This window comes from Mobula hypostoma, chromosome 12, assembly GCF_963921235.1.
Source record: "Mobula hypostoma chromosome 12, sMobHyp1.1, whole genome shotgun sequence".
In the NCBI taxonomy this organism is placed as follows: domain Eukaryota; kingdom Metazoa; phylum Chordata; class Chondrichthyes; order Myliobatiformes; family Myliobatidae; genus Mobula; species Mobula hypostoma.
In genome coordinates, this window is record NC_086108.1 from 47,347,491 (window position 1) to 47,365,445 (window position 17,955).

At 41.7% G+C, this 17,955-nt stretch overlaps 1 protein-coding gene across 2 annotated transcripts in view; it reads right to left on the minus strand.

The window, feature by feature from the left end:
* Positions 1–17,955, minus strand: part of niban1a (niban apoptosis regulator 1a) — a 140,648-nt gene that overhangs the window by 52,819 nt on the left and 69,874 nt on the right. For both annotated transcript variants that reach the window (XM_063064011.1, XM_063064010.1), the window contains one exon: positions 13,116–13,283. In XM_063064011.1, coding sequence (XP_062920081.1) covers positions 13,116–13,283 — 168 coding nt within the window. The remainder of the gene's footprint in view (positions 1–13,115; positions 13,284–17,955) is intronic.

Genomic DNA, 17,955 nt, shown 5'->3' on the forward strand with positions numbered 1-17,955 from the left:
CGCTAGGGACAGGACTTGACTTGGTGCTTGAATGCCACCAGGGCCCAACTTGACTTGGTGCTTGAATGCCGCCAGGGCCCAACTTGACTTGGTGCTTGAATGCCGCCAGGGCCAGGACTTGACTTGGTGCTTGAATGCCGCCAGGGCCAGGACTTGACTTGGTGCTTGAATGCCGCCAGGGTCAGGACTTGACTTGGTGCTTGAATGCCGCCGGAGCAAGGACTTGACTTGGTGCTTGAATGCCGCTGGAGCGAGGACTTGACTTGGAGCCTCCGGGTTGTGGCGAGCTCGCGACTCGGCCCGGAAACAGTAGACAGCGGTTCTTGATTCCCTCCGGCGGGTTAACTGACAGACCCACCTCGGTGAGGAAACTTTGCAGGCTTGCTTTGGCGAGGTAACTGGACAGGGTTGCTCCGGTGAGGAGAGGCGAATTACCGGCACTCACTTCCGCAGAGACTAGGCTTGCTCCGGCCGGATGACATCGACACACCGTACCTTGGATGACTTTGCAGACGCTCCCGCCCCGAACGGCTGAAAGCTGGAGACTATAAACTACCGGTTCAGCCGAATGTTAATTGCCTCTAATCACCAAAGTCGAGGGACACGGGAAAACAGGGAATCAACGGTCCGGATCATAACATAAACAAACTAAATTTAAAGGGACCCCGATCCGGACCATGACAAGAGGTTGTTTGGAGTGGTTTTTTGGTATATATAGTGCTAAAATGCTGCACATTAAGCTGGTAAAGAGAGTAAAGGGTACTGCCTAACAAGGAGCTTCTGATTCCTGCCAAATCTCACAGTTCCTCCAGATTCAAGCAGAGGAGAATATGTATAATTTGTATAATTTCAAGCAGAGGAGACTGTATAATTTGCTGAGTCCACGGGAGTCTGCAGTGCAGGTGAGGAGATTTGCAGTTTTCCCCAAAGTGCAGGTATCATAGATTACACTCGTGTGGTATTACTCTTCACAGACACCCCCACCCCCACCTCCCTGTGGCAACCTTCTGTCAGGAGCACCTAGACGTAGCCCCAGAGGGTTTTTGTGGCTCCTTTGCACCAAGTGTCCCTCCTACTGGAACTTCTCTCAATTCATCAGCCTCTTCAGCCTTCCAATAAGCAAGAACATAAACTTAAAGAATGCTGGTTGTTTATGATATGTTCATTAGATGTGTGCTGACACTGGGAACCACTAGACATGTGAAGGTGAATTAAACGCATAAGTGCCTTGGCTGATTTTGCAAGGACCTGTTTTCAACAATAAATGATTACTTGCACATCTGTCTTGGGTTAAATTGCTTTCATGTGCTTTTTTGTGAAAATCGAATGCCAATGGATTCGTTTATCAGCCTAAGATCTTCAAATGGAGAAATGCAAGGTTCAATGAGCATGATTATCAGATTCTCCTTTGTGATTGGTCACTGTGTCAAGTTCCAAGCAAATGACTCATAATCTATTATTAGTTCTTGTGGCCGTCAGCATTTAATCTCATGGCTGCGGTCTCGGCAGCTGGCTCTTCTACTCTCCTTGTGTGTGGAAATTGCAAGGCTTTCCTCATGCAGGAGTGAGCTGCACTGATCAGTGCGGGCAGTGACCAGAAGTTCCAGCCTGGAGAGGTCAGGAACTAGGATGCCAAGAGTGACTGCTGTGTGCTGACCTTCCAGGGCAGACCAGTTCAGTGAGCTGTATGGGATTGTATTTGAAGTCACAGCAGATCACAAATCTCACTGAAGCCACAGAGTTTCATGTCAACTGTGGGCCCTATAGTTCTAGGGAAATTTGGTTACTGAAACCTAGTTGCTCTCTGGGTAAGAAAGCATCTGTGAGTTTTCAGACCAATGAGGTTTAAGTTCACCCAGGAAGAGAAATTGTTATTGACATTACTTGGAAGTATTTATGGCAGAAGAAAGGTATTCCGCAAAAGAAAATTCTAAAAAGTGAAGAGTCAAATGTCCTGGCCAGTCATCAGGATGTTACTCTTACACCGGGTTAAACTGACTTTTAACAATCTTGCAGCACTTCTTTTTGAATTGTTGAGAAGTGTTTTTGAAGGGGACATCTCTTTGCAGTGGTGTTAAAGTTCTGCAGGAAACCTGACTCCTTCCTTGCATTTGGTGTACAACTCAGCTTCATATAACAGGTTCGGCTGAATGACTCCATTTATAAAATTCCTTTCAGGGAAGGACAACAGTTAACTTGCTGTTTATTACATACAACAGTCACTTGGCTCCTGAAACATTTATTTGGGGGTAAATTCCCCTGAATGGATTTGACATAATTATTTGCAATGTAAGTGAGAAGACTGGAAACAGCTGAGAAATTAATATTTTAGTAGTATGTTTTCTCAAAACATTTCTTTCACCAATACATAGAGGAAGGATTTTTGAACAAAAGTTTTTTTTTGGAATTTCTCCAACCTCCACCCCTTTCCTTCTCCTCTGTTTCACCTCGGCCCCTGAGCTTCTCCTCTATCCCATACCAAGACCAGTAGTGGTTCTGGTCAGTCAGTGGGTGAGTGTAAAAATGCAGAAGGCTGCAGAAAAAATAAATAGCAAATGATAAATTTCAAGATTAGACAAGCATAAGGGAAAACTCTTGTGCATCCTTCTTTGGTTCATTGTCACGCCGTTTACCACAAGCTGACATTAAGTGAGGAAATGATGTCACACAGGATGCATGCTTGATCTATCACCCTGGTATTCATGTATTAACTGTGTGTAATGGATTATATATAACTACTTAACTTACTTTGCCTAACTACAAGTTACTTACTTATTATCAACAAAAGCTATTCATGCCTCTTCCTGTCACAATCAGAATTTCATTTTGTTCTTCTTGATTTGTAGTTAAAGCCCTAACGTTCACCCGCAACACATTGCAAGCTTTTCTCTCCTCTTTTCTTCCTCTGGATTCCTACTCAGTTTCTCCAGATTACGTATCATGTCTTGGCCCTCTCTCCTTGATTAGGATGGGAAAACTTGAAATGATCCTTCTACAGACTTGTCCTTTTTTTTTATTATTAAATGCTTTCTCAGTCTTTAAGAGATCATGATCATGAAGCCATGTCCTAGTGAGTTATATTATATACAACATATCCAGTGTTATCTTCTGGGTTCTCTTGTTCCATGTGTTCAAAATGAACCCAGGAGATTTCAGCATCCCAAACAAAATGTTGGAAGAACTCAGCAGGTCAGGCAGCATCTATGGAGAGGAATAAACAGTCGATGTTTTGTGCTGAGAGCCTTAACCAGGTCTTGACATGTCAATTGTTTATTCTTCTCCATAGATGCTGCCTGAGATTTCAGCTTCCCTCAGAGGTATTCTACTTCTGTTCATCTATGAGCTGATCCTTGATTTTTTTGATTTATTACCAAGTTTGTTTTATGTACAATCATTGGGCACTTTATCAGGTACAAGAATGGAACCTGGTGTGGTCTTCTGACGCTGTGGGCCATCCTCTTCAAGGTCTGGTGCATTCAGAGATGCTCTTCTGTACATCACTGTTGTAATGTGCGGTTATTTGAGTCACTATCAGCTTGAACCAGTCTGGCCATTTACCTTCTCCCTCTCTCATTAGCAACACATTTTCACCCACAGAACTGCAGCTCACTGGATCTTTTTTTTTTGTTTTCACACCATTCTCTGTAGAGGCTGTGTCACAGGAAATCAGCAGTCTCTGAGATACTCAGATCACCATGTCTGGCACCAACAGTCATTCCATGGGTAAAGTCACTCAGATCACATATCTTCCCCATTCTAATGTTTAGTCTGAAGAACTACTGAATCTCTTGACCATGTCTGCATGCTTTTATGCATTGAGTTGCTGCCTGGTGGATTAGATATTTGTATCATCAAGCAGCCATACAGGTGTACCTAATAAAGTGGCCACTGCGTGTATACAGAAGTTTTACAATAGATTTACTGTATGACAATACTGTCATCCTTTATGTAGCTGTTATCCTCTTCTGGAAGCCAGATTTGGTGATCCGCAGGAAGCCAGAGGCTCCGGAAAAGCATTACATTCTACATGAAATCCCTGTGTTTACAGTAAGTCCCACTTTTGTTTCAGTAACTGACAGACTCTGTTGGCACACAAACAGAAAATACTAAAGCTTCCTTTATGCTAATCAGAATAACAATGGCACATGGAGTGTGCGAGGGAGTGTCTATTTATGCTACCCAGTGCTAGAAATGGGTGATTACTGCGTATGTCTAAGCACATTTAGTATCACTCAGTCATTTTCCACTGAATGAAGATAAATATCAGCTCTTTTCTATCACGGTTAAACAGTAGCCGGTCTTTAGAAAAAGAGCATGATGTTGGCTTTGACCAGTCCTTAGAGAAAATTATGTCTCTCTGACGATGAGTTACTCATTCTCAACTTATGACAGACTTCTGGTCTTTGACTTATCCACAAATGGGAACAGCCCCCAAAATCCACTCCTACCCCTGGTGCTCATAAAATATGAATTTCTATAACATCAACACTCAACCTTCTACATTCCAGTGAAATAAACCAGCCTATGCAATCTCTCCTTATAATACAGACCTCCATTCCAGGCAACATCCTGGTAAGTCTCTTTAGCACACCTTTTCTCCAATGACCCAGAATTGAGCACACTAATCAACTTTTATAAAGGGTCAACATCACTTCCCTGCTTTCGTACTTTATGCCAAGATGGAAAAATCCCTAAATTGTGCATGCCTTATTAACTACTTTCTTAACTGACCTTGCCACTTTCACTGATTTCTATACACACACACCTTCACTCTCTTCATGGACCCTATTAGAAAAGCCTTTATTCTGCTGCCTCTCCATATTCTGCTGACCAAGATGTATCCACCTCACACTTCTGCACATTAAACTTCACCTGCCATGCCAGCATTCTACCATACTGTATATACCCTGCTGCAGACTTTCATTACCCTCTTTGTAGTTCCTGATACTGCCAAGCTTTGTGTCATTCACAAATATTGAAACAGTGGCTGGCACCTCCAAAACTAACTTTTTAACAAAGATCAAAAAGACAGCAATGAACTCCCCATCAGTGACCCCTGGCAAAAATCCCTATTCGCCTTTGTCATCTGACGAACAGATGTTGCATAAGATGATAAGACCACTTGATACAGGAGCAGACTTAGGCCAATTGGCCCATCTCATCTGCTCCACCGTTCCATCGTAGTTGATTCATTACCCTGCTCAAACCCAGTCTCCTGCCATATCCCCATAACCTTTGACACTCTTACTAATCAAGAACCTATCAACCTCTACTTTAAATATACCCAACGACCTGGCCTCCACAGCTGTCTGCGGCAATGAATTCCACAGATTCACCACCCTCTGGCTAAAGAAGTTCTTCCTCAACTCTGTTCTAAGTGGGCCCTCTGGTCCTAGATTCCCACACTATAGGAAACAACTTCCACACATCTACTCTATCTAGCCCTTTAAATATTTGATATGTTTCAATGAAGACTCCCCACCACCACCCCCATTCTTCTAAATTCCAGTAAGTACAGGCCCAGAGGCATCAAATGCTCCTCGTATATTAACCTTTCCACTTTTGGAATCGTTCTTGTGAACCTCCTCTGGACCATCTCCAGTGCCAGCACATCCTTTCTTGGATAAGGGGGTCAAAACCGTTCATAGTACTCCAAATGTGGTCTGACAGATGCCTTATTAAGTTTCAGCATTACTTCCTTGCTTTTATATTCTTGTTCTCTCGAAATGAATGCTAACATTGCATTAGCCTTTCTTATAAGTAACTCAGCCTGCAAGTTAGCCTTTAGGGCAGCCCACACAAGGGCTCCCAAGTCCCTTTGCACTTCTAATTTTTGAATTGTCTCTCCATTTAGAAGATGGTCTATGCCTTTACTCCTTCAACCAACATGCATGATCATACAATTCCCTACACTACCTTTCATCTGCCACTTCTTTGCCTATTCTACCAATCTGTCTCAGCCTTTCTGCAGACCCTATACTTCTCAGCACTATCTAACTGCTCCTCCGCCTATCTTTGTACTGTCCACAAACATGGCCACAAAGCCATTAATTCCATCATCCAAATCATTGACATATGAGAAAAAGCAGTCCAAATATTGACCTGTGTGGAACACCACCAGTCACTAGCAGTCAACCCGAAAAGGCCCCCTTTTTTCTCACTCCTTGCCCCCTGCCGCTTAGCCAGTCTTCTACCACATCAGCATCTTTCCTGTAGCATCATGGGTTTTTATCTTGTTAAGCAGCCTCTTGTCAAAGGCCTTCTGAAAATCCAAGTAAACAACATCTATTGACTCTACTTTGTCAATCTTGCCAGTTATTTCCTCAAATGATTCCGACAGGTTTCTCATGTAAGATTTCCCCTTAAGGAAACACACTGACTTTGGCGTATTTTATCATGTGTCCCCAAGTACCTTGAAACCTCATCCTTAATAATGGACTCCAACATCTTCCCAACCACTACGGTCAGGCTTAATGGCCAATAATTTCTTTTTTTTACTGTTTCCCTCCCTTCTTAAAGTATGGAATGACATTTGCAATTTTCCAGTCTTCTGGAACTATTCCAGAATCTAATGATTCTTGAAAGATCATTACTAATGCCTCCACAACCTCTTCGCCTTAGAAGGTGCATCAAGGCCTGGTATGGGAACACCAATGGCCTTGAACAAAAAACCCTACAAAAAAGTAGTGGCTACAACCATCAGAGGTAAATCACCGCTGAGGACATTTACAAGAAGCGCTGTCGTAGGAAAGCAGATTCCATCATCAGAGACTCTCACCATCAAGGCTCTCTCTCTCTTCACTGCAGTTATCAGGAACCTCAAGTCCCACACCACCAGGTTCAGGAATAGTTATTAGCCCTCAACCATCAGGCTCTGGAAGCAGAGGGGATATCTTCACTCACCCCAACACTGAAATGATTCCACAATCTATGGACACACTCTTGAGGACTCATGTTCTTGATATTTGTTGCTTAGTTATTTATTTTTTTTTTGTATTTGAGCAGCTTGTTGTCTTTTGCACATTGGTTGTTTGTACGTCCCAATGGTGTCCAGTTTTTCATTGACTCTATTGTGTTTCTTTGTAATTCTGTGAATGCCTGCAAGTAAATACATCTTCCAGGTTGTATATGAAGTATATGCACTTTGACAATAAATTTACTTTGAACTTTGAACCATTCACTATGACTTTTTGTTGCCTTACATGGACAACCATGTATCTATGTCTCTTTAACTCCTTTATAGGTCCTCTGCAGGTTACAGTCCTTAAACCGTTTGTTACTGGAACAGATTGCAAGTCAGAGAATTTGCACATTAATTGTTTGTTAATCTTTGTCTGATTATGTATAGATCTTTGTAAGTCCTAACATATTTTTTTCCTGTAAACACCTACAAGAAAATGAATCTCACGGTAGTATATGGTAACATATACATACTTTGATAATAAATTTACTTTGATCTTTGAAGAAACTAACAGAAACAGTGTATGGGAGAGGACCACATACACAGCTGTAACGGGAGAGAGAGCAGGCACAGGAAGAGTGGCCTCCAGCCCGCCTCACTGACTCAGTGAGTGAGCAAGTTCGAATGTTGCGGCTCGGTGAAGAGGGGAGAGTTGGGAGGATAAAGCATGTGGACGTGCCCTGATTCTATTGGACAGAAAACGTCTGCAGCTACATCCCTTCGCACTCTAAAATGATCATCGTATGTAAGGCCTACAAGTCTGCCACTGGTAATCTGGTGAGGATCTATACTCCCCATGTGCCTCGTTAACAAAAGCCTTCCGGAAGTCCATGTACATACATTACACTAACTACATTTCCCACATCAACTCTATCCTTTGCATCATCTAAAAAGGCTTTCAGATTATTTAATCTCAATTGTCCTGAACAGACCTATTGCTGATTTGCCTTAATTAATCCATTTCCTCGAGGTGACGATTAATCCTATCCCAGATCAATGTTTCATAAAGCTTTCCCACAACTGGTTTTAAACAGACTGGCCTATAGTTGTCTGGCTTATCTCCACTCTGTTTTTGAAGAAGGGAGTAACATTTGCTACTCTTGTGAAAATTCAACCCCCTGAAGATCATAAACTAGAATTTCATGAGAACCTCTCTGTTGTGTCTTCAATATTTCAGTAATACTTGAGTAATATTGTAAATATATTGTTTGAGTAAGCATTCTTTATTGTTTAAATAATTCATTATGCATTATATGTAAAAATAAATTGCATACATCATGACACTAACACTTGATACACGTGTGCCTCGCTTAAAGTAAAAACAAAGTACACACGTTTATTTTCCAGCTCCTTGTTTTGCTTTCAATTAGTTTTAATGTTTCGGAGTTATAAAACATAACGGTGGCAACAAGGAAGTTTCAAATGAACCCGAGACAGCTACCTACTCCTAGCAGTGAGGAGTTCAAGCAAAAAAACACAGCAAGAAAGGTTTGAGTAAAAAAACAGCACAGCATGTGCTTCTTTGGGAAAGACAGAGATTATTGAGTTAAAAGATGGAAGAAAACAGAAGAATTCACGGGTTCATAAACAGTGAGTACAGGTGATGATCATTATTAAAAAAGAACAGAAATGGCTGGCTATATCAGAAAGATTTACTCACTTGATTACACAACAGGTAACTCGCTCATGTATACTGAACTGACTGGATACTGAATATTTTGAAACAAATGAAATAGCCAATGAGAAGTGAGTGCCAATTTTGCTGAGTGTTTTGGGTTTAAAGGCATGCAGTTTGCTTTGAAAATCAGCTGCCAAAATAACCTTTACTGATATCACAAAAGTAATACAGAAACATTTAGAACCAAAACCATTGTTGATGCCAGAATGCTTTAGGTTTCATAAGCAGAATCAAAAGGAAGGGGAGTCCACTTCATCTTACCTGGATGAATTAAGGAAATTGTCTGAGCATTTCCAGTTCAGTGATGGGCTTAATGATGCACAGACAGACTGTTTACTTTGTGGAATCTTACAAGAATATATCCTTACAAGGAACAGCAGACAGGGACACAATTGAGTTGCAGTCAGGAATGAAAGTAAGCATAATCAAAATTGCAATGTCTAAACAGAAACCAGCCTGGCCGAACAAATTGTTTTGCAATTGTAGTAGTGGCTCGCACACACACCAGACCAATGCAGATTTAAAGACAAAATTTGTAGAAAATGCAACAAAGTAGGACACATTCAAAGAGCATGTTGGGTAGACAGAAATAAATGGACTGCCCTGGGAAGAGATAAAAATTAAAAGTCAAGTTGTAGTTTTAAAAAAAAGAGCACCAATCTGCATGCTATTGATGAAAATCTGATAATAATGAGAGTGACACAGGATTGTGTAGCCTTGAGATTTACAATGTGACAACTAGCAATAAACAAGCAATACGGTTTACACCAGAAGTAAATGACAAATTGATTAAAAAATGGATTTGGACACTGGCTCGCCTGCTTCAGGCATTCCACAAAATGAGTCTGAGTGGTACTTCAAAGATACTTTACTGAAGTCTGCAGACATCCAACTAAGAACACACTGGAGAAGAGGTAACTCCTGTGGGAATGACATTTGTAGCAATGAAATACAACAACTAACAGGACACATGGAGCTTGTGTGTGGTAAAAACAGGAGGGCCAGCACTGTGGGGATGTGGTTGTCTGAGACAACCACAACTTGTTTGGAGAGCCATTCGCCAGATGCATGCCACAACCCCTGCGATAGAGTCAACTGTAAGTGGGTTAGGAAAGATACTGGATGATGCCACACCCGTGCTCAAAGGCAGAATTGGGAAACTCAGAAAATCAGGGGTAAAACAGTGTAAATGAAAATGTGGTACCCAAGTTTTGAAAAGCCCATTCCATTCCTTATCCCATCAGTGAGCTAAATCACACGGGGACTGAAGGAATTCTTTCCAAGGTTAAGTGGAGACCATGGACAATGCTGGTGGTTCCAGCAGCCAAGAGGGATGGGTCTGACAGGATCTGTGGTGACTTTAAGGTCAACATCAAGCCAGTACTGAAAGTAGATCAATACCCTCCACTCAAGATAAAGGGTATCTTTGCAAACCTTTCTGGAGAGAAACAGTTCAGCAAAGTGGACTTAGCTGAGGCCTACCCACAGATGGAAATGGAAGAAGATTCCAAAGTGTTTCTCACCATAAACACTCACAAAAAGCTTTATCTCTGTAATAGTAACACACACAAAATGTTGGAGGAACTCAGCAGCATCTATGGAAAAGAGTACAGGCAACATTTTGGAGCGAGACCCTTTGGCAGGACTGGAGTAAAAAAGATGAGGAGTCAGAGTAAGAGGGTGGGGGGAGGGGAGAGAGGAAACTGGGAAGGGGGGAGTAGTGAAGTAAAGAGTTAGGAAGTTGATTGGTGAAAGCTGGAGAATGCCAAGGAAGAAACAAAAAGGGGGGAGGAACATTGGAGGGAGACGATGGGCAGGCAGGGACATAGATGAGACTGGGTTGCTGCCTGGCCTGCTGAGTTCCTCCAGCATTTTGTGTGTGTTACTTGGATTTCCAACATCTGTAGATTTTCACTTGATTGTGATTGAATCACTATAATAGGCTTATTTTTGGAGTGGCATTCTGGCAGATAGCTATGGATTAGGTGGTTCAAGGCCGTCCGGGTAGTCAATGTTATCTGAATAACATCATTGTTACTGTTAAGGATGACAAGGAACATCTCCAAAATTGTAAGACAGTGTTAAAAAGATTAGAAGATTATGGGTTTAGAGCACAATGCAACGTGTGAATTCTTTAAACCAAGCATCACCTACTGTGGTCACACCATTGATGCACAAGGTTCTTTGTTTCGCTTTCAAATAGACTTAATGTTTAGGAGTTACAAAACAAAACACTATCTGTGATCCAAATGAGCTTATTTCTTTTTGTTTTGTAATTGTGAATTAGTATTACTCTCGTCATTGGGGATTGCCAGACCCACTTTAAACTGTTTAATAATGCTACCCATCTTTGTTAAAATGCGTTATTACTGAGTATCTTGTAACGTGGTAGCGGTTAATACATAGTGAGAAGCAGAGACTGAACAGTTTCAGGGTTGTTGCAAAGTCCCTTGTAGGATCATTGCCTAGTTTCATGGGCATGTTCCCAGAAATATTATACAAGTCTGGTATTGGCAAGGAGAAAAAGTCAGCACTCTAAATAGGTGTGAATTTTTGAAGAGCTGTGATGCAATGCTGAGGCTTAATAAGGCATTAGTCAGACCGTATTTGGAATATTGTGAGCAATTTTGGTCCCCTTAACTTTGAAAGGATGTGCTGGCATTGGAGATGGCCCAGAGGAGGTTCACGAGAAAATGATCCCAAGAATGAAAGGGTTAATGAGGAGCATTTGATGGCTCTAGGCCTGCACTCACTAGAGCTCAGAGAGAGGGGATTTCACTAAAATCTGAAAGGCCTAGATAGAGTGGATGCAGAGAGGATGTTTTCTATAGTAGGGGAGCCTAGGACCAGAGAGCACAGCCTCAGAATAGGACGTCCCTTTAGAACAAAGATGAAGAAAAATGTATTTAACCAGAGAGTAGTGAATCTGTGGAATTCATTACCACAGATAGCTGTGGAGGCTAAGTCATTGGGTGTATTTAAGGCTGTGGTTGATAGGTTCTTGATTAGTAAGGGTCTCAAAATACGGGGAGACCCAGAAGAATGGGGTTGAGAGGGGTAATAAGTCGACCATGATGGAATGATGGAGCAAACTTGATGGGTCAAACAGCCTAATCCTGCTTCTATGTCTGATGGCCTTAAGATCTTATAAATGTAACAGATTCAAGCGTACAAGATGCGAGAGATTTTGCAGATGCTCGGAATTTTGAGTTAGACAGCCGCTGTGTTGGAGGAATTTAGCAGGTCAGGCAGTATGTATGGAGGGAAATGCACAGTCAACACAAAGAGTCTTTTCCCTCCATAGATGCTGTCTGACCTGCTGAGCTCCTCCAGCAATTTGAGTGCTGGGTTTTAATGACTCCTTTCTCGTTGATATTGCCTTTAACAAATACGGGGGATTATGTTTATCATGCCGATCCTGCTGTTTCTGTTTTCAGCAGATCAAAACCCTGCAGCTCATTACCTAATCCCAAGGCTTGTCTGTTTTACAATGTTTCCAGTTCTTACAGAAATATATTGTCAGTTTGAGATTAGTCAACTGAAACCATGCTATTTTAGTGTCTAAACAACACTACATTGTAACTTGGTCAAGGTTATCGACACGGTATAACTGAAATTACATTTTTACCAAGCAGTTCCAGCTTGAATGGGCGGGGAACAAGATTTCATGCAGTAGACATCTTTTTAAACTGCAGCATCGTCATTTTGAATATTAGACAAGCTTTCTTCTTCTCTGCTATGTAAACATGCAATATAATTATTCCAATCTTGTTGAAAATATGCTGTTATTACAAACAGGTTTGTTACTGAAAAAAAAAGCTAGGAGAAGTTGATGGCACAGCTTCACTGCCAAAGATTGAGAAATTGTGAATTAGTATTACTCTCATCATTAGGGATTGCCAGCCCCACTTTCAACTGCTTAATAATGCTACCCATCTTTGTTAAAATGCACTGTTTAAATATATTATCTTCCTGAAAGGTTTGAATTGGAATCCTGCACTTCCTTGGCATTACCGGCATTCAGAGAGTAGTCATTAGTGTTACTAGTGTTTTGATTTGTTTTCCGACATTCCTTACAAGATAGAATTATCAACAATTATCCATAATTGCCTCTATATCTTACATGTCCTGATCTGTATTGCCTTGCTTGCTCAGTTGTAGATCAGTAAGTTCGCTCACTAAGCTATAACTTAGTGCTGCCACTGCAGAATCAGTTATGGTGCAGGGGGGAAAATATATCAGTTGCAGAATGCAGTCCCTCAGAAACAGACAACCAGATAAGCTCAGCGAAGTAGAATCTGTCCAGTTTGTCATGATCCTGCATTTTCCGTTTTTCAAAAAACATTTCGGCCAAGATACCTATTTCTGTAGTGCACTAAGACCATTTACTTTCGGTAATAGTGGAATTAAGAAGCCTACAAGAATGACCACACAGCATAGCTCACATACAGTTTGATTTTGGTTCATCAAACCTACCATAATTAAGGTGACGGATACAGTCATTAAGTACAGCACCAAATCCCCGTTGCTCCTCCTCACTCTCAAAACAGAAGTAGTTGTGTTTTCGAAATGGATGCCACAGATACACTGGATATTGGGTGTGGTTAACAACAAGGCACTGATTACCATCTTTCCCATTGGTCCCTGAAATGTAAACACAGACTTGATGTTACTCAGACAAGGAGAATAAGTATGGAACTATGTATAAAAAAACCCTTCAATTACAGTTAACTTCTCCATGCATATATGTGAGGACAACATTAGATAGATTCATGGCCTAAAAATTCAAACACTCAGTCACCTCTGAAAATGCATTATTTTGTACAGGATCAGGATGTGGGCCCCCAGATACTAAGAACTTTCTACAGGGGCACGATTGAGAGCATCCTGACTGGCTGCATCACTGCCTGGAATGGGAACTGTACTTCCCTCAATCGCAGGTCTCTGCAGAGAGTGGTGCGGACAGCCCAGCGCATCTGTAGATGTGAACTTCCCACTGTTCAGGACATTTACAAAGACAGGTGTATATAAAGGGCCTGAAGGATCATTGGGAACCCAACTCACCCCAACCACAAACTGTTCCAGCTGCTACCATCTGGGAAACGGTACGACAGCATTAAAGCCAGGACCTAAAGACAGCTTCCTCCACCAGGCCATCAGACTGATTAATTCATGCTGACACAACTGTATTTCTATGTTATATTGACTATCCTGTTGTACATACTAATTATTATAAATTACTATAAATTACACATTGCACATATAGACGGAGACATAACATAAAGGTTTTTACTCCTCATGTACATGAGGGATGGAAATAACAAAGTCAATTCAATTCAATACTTCAGAAAGTCAATCAGTATTCCTGATTGTAGTTCAGCCTGACATGCCTTTGGTGATTTCCATGTCAGTTGTTCATGGGATGGTATCAGTTCTCACACTGTACCCCTTTTAGAGAATTATGAACAAATTTAGATCACATTGTCTCAGGAGTGATCATCATTGGCCAGTTCCTGGCAATCAGGTCTTCACAGCACTTCAGAGGACCTCCACTAAGGGCATTTCCTTTATCTGATTGGTATACCTTTGCCCAATCCGACAATGACACACGAGCCATCACACCTCCCCACTATCAATTACCTTCCATGTTCATCTCCTGAACCTCCCTGCCGGACCTTCTAACCACCATCAATCTCTTCTTAGGTTTTTGCAATAAGAGTGCACCCATTTATGTGACATTGTCCACGTCTAGTATATAGTAACATCATTCTGCAAACCAAGATATAAAAATAGGACCTCTTCATAAACGCAGCTGAAAATTGTGTAAATCCTACTCTTTAGTAGGAGAAAGGGTAGATTTCTCCTTGCCATCTGTAAGTAAAACTAGCAATGCTACATTCTAGAAGTTGAATGTCTGCCTTAAACTGAAAGCCCTTCTCATGAATACAAAGACTAATAAGCCTCATCTACCAATTCTGGGTTATAGAACGTAGAATTGTACAGCACAGGAGCTGAAACTTTGGTCTATGACACCTGTGCTGAACAAAGTGCCAAATTAAACTACATCACTTCAGCCTACACACATTCCGTATCCCTCCAATTCTTGCATTTTCATGACTGCAATAACTGCAATGTGACTCTTATACTCAGTGCCCTGGCCAGTAAAGGCAAGCATGCCACACACTTTCCTCACCATCTTATCTACTTGTGTGGCCACTTTCAGAGAGCTATGGACATCCCCAAGATCCCTCGATACATCAATGCTGATAACAGCCCATTAAGTGTATATGTTCCTCTTACACTTGATCTCCCAAAGTGCAGCTCTCATATTTGCCTGGATTAAACTCCATTTGCCATTTCTCCACCCATAACTGTAACTGATCAATATTCTGCCTATCCTTTGACAGCTTTCTCCACTGTTTACAACTCTACCAATCTTTGTGTCACCTGCAAGCTTACTAATCCCCTTATTTACATTTTCAACAGTCATTTATATATTTCACAAACTACAGACTTTGCAGCAATGATCCTTGCAGAACACCACTCATCATGGACCTCCAGCAGGATTGACATTCTTTCACCTCTACATTTTGCCTTCTGAATCCTAACTACTAAGTCACCATGTGTCCCATGCATCGTAGTCTTCTGGATCAAACCTACTGATAGTAATCAAGTTATCTTTTATCAAACGTGCATGTATCCTTGCCCTAAGAATCCTCTTCAATTGCCTCCTTCTACTGATGTGAGGCTCACCAGCCTATAATTCCTTGGATTATCCCTGCTTCCTTTCTTAAACAAAGGAACAACATTAGCTACTCTCCAGTCATCCAGGACTTTGCCTGTGGTGAAGATAATTCCCATAAGGCTCTGGAGATTTATCCACATTCGTTCTCTTCCAAAGACCCAACACCACCTCCATCTTAATCCCCAATTAGCACATTAGCATCTCCACACTGCTCTCACTGTGCCCCATGTCTTTTTCCTTGGTGAATACTGACATAAAGTACTTGCTTACTACTTTGTCCATATCGTCTGACTTCAAACATAAATTTCCTCCTTTATCATTGAGTGGTCCTACTCTCTCTTATTTTTAATGCAAGTATACAATTATAGGTTGATAAATATTATTTTGAATCTTTCTAGCTTTGATAGGCTTCCAGATGCTTGGTCCCTCCAGCCTTTTAGAATATAGAACATTACAGCACATTACAGGTCCTTCGCCCACAATGTTCTACCAACCACGTAACCTACTCTAGAAACTGCCTTGAATTTCCGTACCGCATAACCTTCTATTTTTCTCGTCTCCATGTACCCATCTCCTCTGCACCCTTTCTATGGTTTCCACGTCCTTCCTATAGTGAGGTGGCCAAAACTGAACACAGTACTCCAAGTGGGGTCTGACCAAGGTCTAATATAGCTGCAACATTACCTCACGGTTCTTGAACTCAGTCCCATGGTTAATAAAGGCCAACACACCATGCGCCTTCTTAACAACACTGTCAACCTGCGTAGCAGCTTTGAGTGTCCTATGGACATGAACTCCAAGATCTCTCTGATCCTCCAGACTACCAAAAACCTTACCATTATTATTATGTCCTGTCTTCAAATTTGACCTCCCAAAATGAACCACTTCACACTTATCTGGGTTGAACTCCATATGCCACTTCTCAGCCCAGTTCTGCATCCTATCAATGTCCTGCTGTAACCTCTGACAGCCCTCCACACTATCCACAACACCTCCAACCTTTGTGTCATCAGCAAACTGAGTAACCCACCCCCTACCTCCTCATCCAGATCATTTATAAAAATCACAAAGAGGAGGGGTCCCAGAACAGATGCGGAACACCACTGGTCACCAACCTCCATGCAGAATATGAACCATCTACAACCACCCTTTGCCTTCTGTGAGAAAGCCAATTCTGGATCCACAAAGCAATGTCTTTTTTGATCCCATCCCTCCTTACTTTCTGAATGAGCCTTGCATGGGGAACCTAATCAAATGCCGTACTGAAATTCTTATACACTACATCCACTGCTCTACCTTCATCAATGTGTCTTGTTACATCCTCAAAAAATTCAATCAGGTTCGTAAGGAATGTCCTGTTCTTGACAAAGCCATGCTGACTATCCCTAATCAGATTATGTCTCTCCAAATGCTCATAAATCCTGCCTCCAACAACTTGCCCACCACTGATCTATACTGGTCTATAATTTCCTGGGCTATCTCTACTCCTTTTCATGAACAAGGGAACAACATCCGCAACCCTCCAATCCTCCGGAACCTCTCTCGTCCCTATTGATGATGCAAAGATCATCGCCAGAGGCTCAGCAATCTCCACCCTCACTTCCCACAGTAGCCTGGTGTATACCCTATCCAGACCCGGTGACTTATCCAAATTAATTCTTTTCAAAAGCTCCAGCACATCTTCTTTCTTAATGTCTATATGGTCAAGCTTTTCAGTCCACCGTAATTCATCTCCACAATTGCCAAGGTCCTTTTTCCGGTGAATACTGAAGCAAAGTATTCATTAAGTACCTCCACTACCTCCTCCAACTCCATGCACATGTTTCCACTATCGCACCTGATTGATCTTATTCTCACACGGCTCATCCTTTTGCTCTTCACACACTTGCAGAATGCCTTGGAGTTTTCCTTAATCTTGCTCACCAAGGCCTTCTCATGGCCCCTTCTGGCTCTCCTAATTCCATTCTTAAGCTCCTTCCTGGCAACCTTGTAATTTTCTAGAGCACTTATAGTATGTAGGTTCTTGAATCTTTTATAAGCTTTTATTTTCTTTTTAGCCAGGTATTCTACATCCTTTGTACACCATGTTTTTTTTTTACCCTACCATCCTTTCCCTGCCTCAATGGAACATACCTACACAGAACTCCATGCAAACGTTCCCTGAACATTTGCCACATTTCTGCTGTGCATTTCCCTGAGAACATCTGCTCCCAATTAATGCTCCCGAGTTCCTGCCTAATAGCATCATATTTCCCCCTTCCCTAATTAAATGTTTTCCCAGATTGTCTGCTCCTATCCCTCTCTAGCACGATGGTAAAGGTGACTGAGTTGTGATCACTACCTCCAAATTGCTTTCCCACCTAGAAATCTGACACCTGACCAGGTTCATTTCCCAATACCAGATCAAGTACAGCCTCTCTTCTAGTTGACTTATCTATACATTGCGTCAGGAAACCTTCCTGAACACACCTAATAAACTCCACCCGAACCAAGCTCCTTGCTCTAAGGAGATGCCAGTCAATATTGGGAAAGTTAAAATCAACCATCACAACAGCCCTATTATTTTTGTAC